This window comes from Lampetra planeri, chromosome 10, assembly GCF_965212315.1.
Source record: "Lampetra planeri chromosome 10, kcLamPlan1.2.h2, whole genome shotgun sequence".
Lineage (NCBI taxonomy): Eukaryota > Metazoa > Chordata > Hyperoartia > Petromyzontiformes > Petromyzontidae > Lampetra > Lampetra planeri.
The window spans coordinates 4,941,484-4,952,455 of record NC_136116.1 but is presented as its reverse complement, the minus strand read 5'-3'; the positions used below and the strand labels follow the sequence as shown (position 1 = coordinate 4,952,455).

At 42.2% G+C, this 10,972-nt stretch overlaps 1 protein-coding gene across 1 annotated transcript in view; it reads right to left on the bottom strand.

The window, feature by feature from the left end:
• Positions 1–9,519, bottom strand: part of LOC144721129 (contactin-associated protein-like 2) — a 39,434-nt gene extending 29,915 nt beyond the window's left edge. Inside the window, exons 1-2 of the mRNA XM_078598525.1 lie at positions 9,450–9,519; positions 9,253–9,363 (exon numbers count right to left, since the gene is read on the bottom strand). Of these exons, the coding sequence (XP_078454651.1) occupies positions 9,253–9,363; positions 9,450–9,519 (181 nt within the window). The remainder of the gene's footprint in view (positions 1–9,252; positions 9,364–9,449) is intronic.
• Between the last annotated feature and the right edge of the window lie 1,453 nt (positions 9,520–10,972).

Genomic DNA, 10,972 nt, shown 5'->3' with positions numbered 1-10,972 from the left:
TCCTCTGCCCTTCACCCCCCCACCCCCCAAACTCATCGTTGACACCCCACCCCCGCTCAAATGTTGCCCAACAGTTGGGAAAACAGTATTGCAATTGCAATGAATCGCAGTCCCCCGCGCGAAGGCATGGCTTCTGTCTAGTCCAGGGGTCGGCAACCAAAATAACAAGAAGAGCCATTTCTTTCCAATTAGGTACAAAATTCAGTATTTCAAGAGCCGCAATGCATCTATGTACATACGTACATATCGTCAAGAAGCAGCCCGTAAAGAGCCGCATGCGGCTCCGGAGCCGTAGGTTGCCGACCCCTGGTCTAGTCAATGTGACTGGGCACTCGACCATCATGTCCCAGAGTTGGCATCCTGGTTGTGGCAATGCCTCACGTGGTGCACACAATTGAATGAATAAAAGCTTGATTGTTTTTAAATCCTAGAAACCTTGATATCTTTTCTGCGTTTGATTTGTTACAGCTCACTCTAAAATAAACAAATAGTGCCTTGTATTCATGTCAACATAAACGTGTAACAGGAGAAGGATTTACTGTGATATATTTCGAAGGTTGCTTTTAGCTCACACTCACAAATGTCAATGCAATGAGTGAGGAACAAAGTATACAACCCAAAAAGCGCAACAAATTTTTACTACACATCCAGCCTAGCATGTCAACGTTTAAGTGTCAAATCGAGTGTTTGAGTGTCAAAGTATTTAGAGTGTGACCTGAAGCCTGCAGTCCTTTTAAAATACGGGCACAAGGAGTGTTTTTTTCAGCGCCAGATAAACGGCGATTGATGTTTTGTTTTTGGCCGTTTCTTAAACTGTCATCACCTGCCAAAATGGCCTATGACTATGAGCCGTCGGCCTCTTGCCAAGTGGAACAATGCAGCAGTTACAAACCACTATAGCACACACAAAAATACACTGGCTCTTCCAGAGCCAAACGAAAGCATTTATTGACATAAAATCAACAGATGGCTTTTCAAGGTGTCAAAGCTTACACCAAATGGTCTATTTTTTCAATTAGAATTTGATCAAGGTATTTTAAAAAATGAAATAGATAAAATAAAATAATGCACTTTTAAAGCTCTCTTAGCAAGGTGTAGCCTGCACGAATTGATTTGACAGTGGGGAGGTACAAAACATACTTGTAGCCACATTTAAAGCCCTTGAATTACGCTGAAATAGTTTTCATAGACGATAAAATAAATTGTCAGAAAATTCATCTTCTTGGTTCTTTCGGTAAAGTCACGTAGAAGGGAAGTAATATGTTTTATTTTTATTATTTTATTACTTCCCTTCTACGTGACTTTACCGAAAGAACCAAGAAGATGAATCCCTGCAGTCACGAAAGCTTTAAATCGAAATGTCAGAAAATTACTTGCAAAAATGACACCACGGTAACATGTTTTCATATACAGCTGCTCATAGCACCAAATACCTACTAGATGCTGAACTGTGCTATGATAATAATGCAGCCAATGTGAAGGTGAATTATACTTTGTCATTATCTGAAAAAACTATTTGTTTTTCTTTCCAAAAAACGGCCCATATGACTTGTGTGCAATGCAAATACGGTTGTGAAAATATGAGCTTGTAAAGGCGGCCGTTGTCATTGCCGACAGAGAGGCTTGGCACACAAAGGGCTTTTGAAGCGATTATTGACCAACAACACAAAGCCAACATGAAAGACACAGGCGCGTGGATGTGACACTGGCTAAATCGTAACTTTTATGAATTCCACTTATCATTTATTCACGAGTTGCCGATGCTGCCAGGCTTTCCTGCAGTCACATGCATCTTAGATTGAGGCTGTGAGGCCACAGATGGAATCCCCGACATTGGCAGGCCGATGCCAAGTCCCTTCTTAGAGAGCCTTTGCTTTGCCCGAGGGACCCTTTTCGTTTGGGGATAACATTTTAGCAATGACATTGACCCATACGTGGCTTTGCTCCTCTGTGTTAAGGGTTCTTGGATGAGACCTTGTCTGTGGTGACATGAGTAACTCAGGAGGCTAATTCCTTGGTAGAGTCCTGAACCGGCACTGCGGAGCCAATGTCTGGGCAACTGCCAGAGAATAAGCCTAGTTCTCGAATGTAGCATGTTGATGGTCTCAAGTTAGTTTTGTTACGTAATTGATCAAGGATTTTTTGTTTACGATGCAATTGAACATTATTTGCGCGGCGTATAAAGAGGTATGCCACAAAGTGGAACGCATCTGCGCACATCGACCAAGGAGATAGATTAATAAAATCAGCACTTGTCGATTATTACATTGTGAATGATTGTGAAAAATGGAATGGGCTTGGGGAAGCCTTTATCCAGAAGTGGTTTGGCTATAACTGATTATGATGATTATGCCACCATTGTGGAAAAGAGGCTCGTTGAAAGGACTTCAGGGGTAGTTGTGTGATGTCATCTTTCAGGGTTCATTTTCTGATATCACGTGATTCCCTGCTCACGGTGACCAAATTCGAATGTCCCTGTCTCATGACATTAAGCAATTAGCGCAATCAGAATATCATAATCAAAAGTAAAAAAAAACTTGGTTTGATAGCGATTGGAATAATGTTTGATCATTTGATGCTACTTTATCCTTTCATGCCATGTGCTCTCGTACCACCAAAGAGTTAAGCAGAGACTGTTGGGCAAGACAGATGGACCCAGATTCAGCTAGGTGTCTCTGAAGGGGACATCAGCAGTGAGGGTGGATGCAGCCTATACTGCCCGTCAGATGTGATGCTGCACCATGACCTCCATGACACCTCACTAACAAATGCCACTCGCAAGTGCTGTGTAAGGGTCATAGAGAATACTGAGCTGTGGAAATGTGAGAGCACAACTGGAACACAAACATTTATGCATTTCCCCAAGCCGTGTGTCCCTCGTGTATCATACATAGTAAATAGAATATATATGATTTCATGCATTTTTATTCGTGCTTTATTTACAGGAGGAATACCTTTCCCGTTGACTGCATATTTGCATTACGCTCATCGATGTGAAATCTTGCATGTGATTGAATTGTTCAAAAATATACTGTGGGATGAGTTTGGCATTTACTTTTTCACTTTATTCGACATGTTCAAACATTTGCAGCTCAAATCACTAAATAACCTGGGAGCTGGTCTCAGCCCAATGTTTTCTTTGGAGTAGGTTAATACGTTGTGGCAATTGACATTGATTCTCAGCTGCGAGTCCGTGCAGCCACATCGTTCCACATCTTTAAAAAAGTAATTGTGTTGCCGCTGTCCGGTGTAATTAGGCTGAAGATTTAAATTGAACTTTCCCTGGGTGTGAGATTTGGGAAGGGCTTGCCGTATTAGAGCCCACGCAATCCAAGTGCGGCGCTGGGAGCACCGCATTGCTCCACGGTTCTTCGTAATGACAGTCTGCCAATCTCCGCCTGACAGCTGGTGTGGCCCCCAGTGTGATTTTTATTACACTTTTGGCCCAGTAGTCGTTTATCATGGAGGCCGCAGGTAATGTCACTCCGAGCTATCGCCACTACGCCGTTGCCGCTCACCACGCTGCACGAATGTGCACACATGTACGTGGATGTACACGTGTGCGTAGGCGAAGAAGGCATAGGGCACTCCAGCACACACACTAATTTGTGGGCACACGTGTACACACAGCTGTACGTACTCAGATAAGCTCGGTTCAAGCACCACACGCACGTGCACAGGTTTGCACGCGTGCAAACTTACATCTTAAGATAGACATTGCTTATTTATATTCAGTACCTTCAGCCGCTTAACAATTTAGACAGACTCTTATGAGGCGTACGGGCGAGTCAATCATTTCTATCATTATCAGGGCCACAGCAGAATAGCTGACCCTTCGTGGCTGTCTGACCCCATGTGGTTAAATAACCTTGCCGCTACACAGGTGGATAGCCAAACCCTACCTCGCTTGCGAAGGTACCCACGTTGTGCGTATGTATGTATGTTGAACTTCTTCGCACCATGCATAGCCAATCACGCTAATCGGAGGTGCTATAATTGGAACTCTTGAACAAACAAACACAAATATCCCCCATATAACATTGAAAGACTGTTGGGCCAAGTGCTGTTAGCGAGCACCTATGAAGGCCGGTATGGCACACGAGGGGGTGGTGGCCAGCACCACGCCCGGCTGCCTTTGTCTCCCTTGTAGCGATGTTTACTCCCTGCGCTCGGTACTCATTTAAGGCTGAGTCGACTTACGGGAGGCTCAGGACCGGTTTAGATAATAATCAGTGGTGAAGGCCGTGAGAGAGAATCGAATTTGGGTCGCCGGGTTTGTAACACGTTGCGCTAACCGCTACACTACCGCTCTCCCCTCTTAAACACACACACGAATCACGCACATGCCCTCTCATTGGCAAAGCACACAGAATGCTGAATACATCTTCAAGTTTTTTTTATAAATCTGGGTGCATCCTCCGTGATTTGTTTGCAAAGCTGGATGTGCCTAATCAAGCAAGGAACAATATCAGAGCGTTCCGATGTTTTGTTTATGGTTCCCAGAAAGCTATCGCACACAACGGTGAAAATCTACGTAGTGGTAACAATGTCAAAGCACTGCTTTCTGGCATTACTATTTAACTGTTTATTTTCCAAAATGCTTAGAGACCAAAAGTTATCATAGATAACACCTGCATTGCGGTCATCACAATCATCAATTCTAGATTTGAAGTTTTCGTGACTGCAAGGATTCATACTCTTTGGTTTTTCGGTAAAGTCACGTAGGTAAAAAATTTAAATAAATTAAATCACGACGTTTCGGGCGCAACACAGTCACCTCTGAGACACACTTAAGCGGTGTGCTTTCGCTAAGTTGTCCCCACCTGGAGAAGGATGCTTGTGTTGCGCCCGAAACGTCGTAATTTAATTTATTTTAATGTTTTACCTTTCGTGACTTTACCGAAAAAAACAAAGAGTATGAATCACAATCATCATTATCATTAGCCATTATCTAGCCACTGCTGGATGAAGGCCTCCCACGTGGTTTCACCATCCCTCACAGTTCTGTGATGCCACATTCCCTCCCTGCTCCTTGCACACGAGCCGATATCTGGTTCTTTCGGTAAAGTCACGTAGGTATAAAATAAAATAAATCACGACGTTTCGGGTGCAACACAAGCGTCCATCATCAGGTGGGAAAGCATGGTCTGCTGCTGATGCAGACTGTTTTATACCTACGTGACTTTACCGAAAGAATCAAAGAGTATGGATTCTTGCAATCACGAAAGCTTCAAATCAAGATTCCATCTCCAGTGGTTGTACTCTCGGTCGAGCATGTTCTCTCCCTCGCCGCTGTCCCGACCACCGGCAATCGGCCCTTCCTATTAGCAACATGCCCAACATGTGGTGGCTGCCTTTGTCACGAATAAAAAATATCGATTGTTAAACACACAATTCCACGTGTACGTCATCGACTTCAGAATTCATATTCATTGACGAATCGTTACACCACAACTAATAACACATTATTACAGTTCTGTGACCTAAGTATCGTGAAAAAATTAGGTATGTATATAGGTTCAGTAAATGTATGCATATGTAATGATTAATAATACACTGAAGAGTCTCAAAACTTTTACAGCTCTTCATGTGTAGTGTGTGTTATGTGTGCAGTAATGTTTGTGTCCCGGCCTGTAATGAATTTGTGGTTGTTATTTTCTTTTCCTTTAAAATGACAAATCGATTAATTTTATTTACTGCGGAGATTATTAGCTGTTGTTAAATGATCCTCTCGCGGGTGTCGGATACATCAATTAGGGAGAGGAATCTGTGCTTGTGGCTGCTTACATTGCTGAATGCATGATTGTGTATGGGAAATGTATTTCAACTGGGAAAATACAAATTTTAAAAAACCTATTTTATAGAATGCTTAAAATGAACAGCGGGCAAAAATCTCTAATTTATGTAAACTGCCATCAGGGTTAGTTGTGTTCTGCGAAACATACAATAAGCGTGCAATAAGATGCAATGAAGGTTCCCAGGTCACTATGTCATCACCGGCGCCTAACCCCAGCCTTGTCAAATTATGCCTCCGTGCAAACTTGCATGCCGTTAATATTTGTTGACAAATTTACAGAACGTTGATCAAAACACATATGCACGCCCATTAGTGCATACGCATGCGAATGAGCAACAGTGCACGTCCATCAGCGCAGACCCAACATTCGCCCACAACAACGTGTGCTGCATTATGTGCGGCATTTTTTAGATGGAGTGATGCCCAACAGAAACGTGTATTTTTTAAAGAATGATTTTTTTTTAAATCATGGACAGACAAGCTGAGTAACATAAATGTATTACGGATAGCAGCAGGGTTCACAGCCAGAACATTTATATGAATAATAATAGAAATGCAAGTAAAAATTTGGACATGTAATGAGAAAACAAAAGACTGAAAATAATGTTTTTACTGGGAAAATTCTATGTACAAGAAGCCAGGGTAGACAGCAAATTAAGTTACATGAACAATTTGAACAATTGGATACAACTGGGAGTACAATATATAATGCAAAGTTCCCTAGTAAGATAATGGACAGAACTAAATGTACGGCCATGATCGCTCTCGTCTTTGAGATAGGACATGGCACATCGAGAGAGATACCCACGACAATATTGAGACTCATGCGTCTTACTCCATGCTGCAGCATGTGTCCACAATGTATACAATAATGCATGTTTATTTTATTGTTTACGCGAATGAAAACGTGTTGCCATACGTTTGGATGAAAAGGGGCAGAGTTCTAGTGCTTAATTTTTAATAGATGGTAATCCAAGGACCGTGCATTAGTCTGCCTTTTTGTGCATGTATACTATTCATGCCAAGTGGCACTGGGGATTCCTGCTCACAACACAATCCTCAGCAGAAAAATATGTCCACTTTGTGCCTTAACTCACTTCGAATTTTGCAATTGCATATTGTAAATGCAAAGGCACAGTTGGCACTGAGAGACACAAACAACAATATTTATTGAACCCACAATCAAACAGTTGAAGGATCATGTCAACAGTTATTTTATACAACCTACAACATATACAGTCCACCAAATCAGGGCTGTAGGTTTCAAAATTGCTTTGGGGGGGGCGGAGGGGAAACAAACCCACAAAAAAACCCAAGGACACACTCACCTTAAGACTGATAACACATTGCCATCACCGTGACCGAATTTGAGTCACCACAGCCAAGAAAAATATATTTCACAGATTGTATATTTATTTATCTGTTTAACTTTTCTCTCTGGCCACTAGCAAGAAAAACTGGCAAAGTGTCAGGAATGGACATTGCCTCAAGGTCTAGTCCAAAAGCATCGGTGAACTCAGTCGGGCATCAATACAGATTGTAACCCACACAGTGCATCCTATGACATGAAGGGGTTCAGATGTGCATCTATTCACCCTCTCGGCTGCTAACGATGTGACCTTGTGACCTTTTCGGGGGGGCGGGGGGCAGGAGTCTTACAGAATATTCCTCTCCATCAACTTTCATAGGTGGTGAAAGGACTCAGATGAAAGCACCTTGCTCCTATTGGAAACTCGAAACTCTAAAGAGTAAGCAACCCTGTATAGACATTAATACTTAATAGATTTTTTTTTTCTCTCTCTAGAATATCCTCGCGATTTGTCATGTTCGTTGTGCTGTCTACAGCACCGGCATTTTCTCGAATTATTGAACCTCGGGCACCTTTGTGTAATTGTAAGAAACCTCAAAATCCTTATGGGCAGATAATGACACGCAGAGTTGTTATTTTTTTTCTAAATGTGTGAATTACTATTAATTTCAATAGATTCTTGTAATAATATACTGCATTAGCAAAAGATTTCCATACATGTCTAGCAGAATGGTAGCATCTATGGTTAAGGATATGTTAACCATAATTCGAAGATTATTTTAGAGTGTTCATCGTTCAAGGTCAAGAGGTCATCATGGCCAATGTTAATGATGCTACAACCCTCACCCTTGCTTCAGTCTTTATTGCACTTACGAAATGTAGGAATGAAGATGCAGTGTAAGGGGTGGGAGTAGAGAGGCCACAATTGTCTTGTGTCTTTGAAAACCATTTGCACACGATGGGACTTTCGCACATGTATATGTGCATACCCAACCGATGTTAATACCGATTTGAAGCTTTCGTGACTGCAGGAATTCATATTCTTGGTTCTTTCGGTAAAGTCACGTAGAAGGGAAATAATAAAATAATAAAAATAAAACATAATAAAATAATTCTCAGAGAATTATTTTATTATGTTTTATTTTTATTATTTGGAAATGATAAAATAATAAAAATAAAACATAATAAAATAATTTCGATTTAAAGCTTTCGTGACTGCAGGGATTCATATTCTTGGTTCTTTTGGTAAAGTCACGTAGAAGGGAAACAATAAAATAATACAAATATAAACAATAACATTCTCACGACGTTTCGACTGCAACACAAGCAATCACACCTGATGACTGCAACACAAGCAATCACACCTGATGATGATTGCTTGTGTTGCAGTCGAAACGTCGTGAGAATTTTATTGTTTATTATTTTTATTATTTTATTGTTTCCCTTCTACGTGACTTTACCGAAAGAACCAAGAATATAGATGTTAATAATGTATACACCTGATGTACCACGTCTTAAACTCTGCAGCCGCAAATGTAATAATGCCCTCACATCTCAGTCAGAGCGTAGCAGTGCGTGTAATTTCCTGGCATCGTCATCTTTCAGTGGGGTTGTTTTGTGCGAGTTGGATTGCCACGTGTACTGATGTTCCAAGGAACATCCTCCTTTTGAGGCAGTTGTCCTGGATAGTCCGTAAGTCTTCCCGAGACATTAAAGTTCCGTTTTGTTGCCTGTTGCATAACAATACACCCAGGGCCGGATTAAGATGTTGTAGGCCCCTGGGCTACAGGTACTGTGAGGCCCCCAGTGATATGTTTCAAAAGGAAAACAAAGTTAAAGAAAATACCATTTATTCTTACAAGGCTAACAACAAATGAAATTCAGCATTCACAAGTGAAATAACTTTTCACTTAAATCTCTGAAGGCCCTCCAGCTGGCAGAGGCCCCTGGGCTGCAACCCCTAAAGCCCCGTGCCTTAATCCAGCCCTGAATACACCACTCAGGACGATGGATTTCCAATGTGGTTCTCCCCTCTTCCAGTACCATGAGCTATTCTTATTTCCATGATACGTCCCCAGGTTGTTGTTTTTTTGTAGCTCAGAAAGTGTCAATCCAACGGTGCTATACAATGCATGCGCGCATTCACCTTCGCGTCGATTGAGCCTGGCGAAGTTGGGCGCGTGGCTTGAAGAGAGGTCTGAGGAAGCGCTGAATGAGTCCGCTCCGAGCCGTCCCACGAACGGCCCGTCGCACACCTCTGAAACGACGAGACAAAGGGGGGGAGAGAGAGAGCGCTAGCCAATTAATTTACAGCAGCACGGCGGTGGCGGTGCAAGGCTGTACCAGCAGCACGGCAGCTCTGCGCCCAATTACTGTGGTGCAGTAAGCACGGCGCAGCAAAACAGCGAGCCATTATCAACTGAGCTGCGCATTGCAAATGAGCATGGTTGCTTTACAAACATGAAAGGTTTACAAAAAATACCTACTTAAGTGTTCGCACCTCGTAACCTTGTGGCCGACTCAGAAAAAAATATGCAACAATGACGTTGAACAAAAAAAGAAATCTTCAGCAGTAAGGAGCAATATTTGCCGCAAAGTGAAACAGCCCAGCGAGGAATGATATGGTCCAAAATTTATGTCGAACGCTGAAAATATCTCGAGAATATTTCGAGAGGAAAATTGTTGTATGGTCGTAATTACAAAGCTTAACGTGTTTTGTGAAGTACTACCTCTGTTTTAGTTATGCTAAGAACAAAGGAAACTTTAATCCAGGATTTATAAAGTAGGTAAACACGATACATTCAATATATTAATTACATTTTGGCATAAATATGGGCAGTGTTTTAAATTTAATTAAGCTCTTTGTAATTATTTAGAATATTCTGCTTTCATAAAAATAAAGACGATAAGCAGTTAAAACAAAAGCATCAGTTTTTTCGGGAGTTTTCTTTTACTGCCTCATTATCACAGATCAGATGCTCTAAATAAATTAACAGAACACATTCTATAAACGGTGCTCTCGTCGTGCTCACAGGGTCGTTATACTTCCAAGGTTTAGAGAAGTGCATGTCACATTCACTCAATGTGAAGAATCACATTTCAGTTGTCACCTGTCAACACCTATTCCAGAGCAACATTTGCACGTGGATTTTCGTGTCCCATAATGAGTGTCATTTATTTACGCGCCTTCGTTTGCTTTTCACTGCCAAAGCTACAAAAGCGATTTTGCAGATTCACAGCGGAGCGGAGCCGGTGCATCCCATTGTGGGTTCTTTAAATTGCGGCACCGTCTGTCATATGGATTTTTTTTGCACAATACCTGGCACATCGGGCTGAGTGGCAGTCAATGGCCTGAGCTGCCTCCCTCCAGAACAATCCCCCATACACCACCACAGCTTGCTCCTTTTCAAGTCCCTAATGCCACCCTCCTCCCTCCCATTGTTTCCCTGGATCACACCCAACACCCACTCACCACCACCCGCCCCAAATACCTTCCTCTATTTTCTCCCCATTCTCACCATTCCTACCACTCCATCTAATCCTCCCCCAATGTACTTCTGCAAATCTCTCTGGATCCCTGCAACTTCAGACTTCAATGCGGAACATATGCACGGCGAGATGGATGCTTTAGAATGTCTACAGTTGTGCATGTGAATGTGTACAGCCCTTCGTTAATCCACTGTTGGATGAATGCCTCCCAATGCCACGTTTTTCAGTGAAGTTGTTTGACCATACTCCACGAGACTGGTCAGTACAAATTGATGGGGTGGAAAGGGTAAAGCCAGGATTAGTTCAGATATCACTCGCCACTGATGGAAACCATGGCCCGGAATCAAAATCATCGGGTTCATAGTGAAATGAGCTAT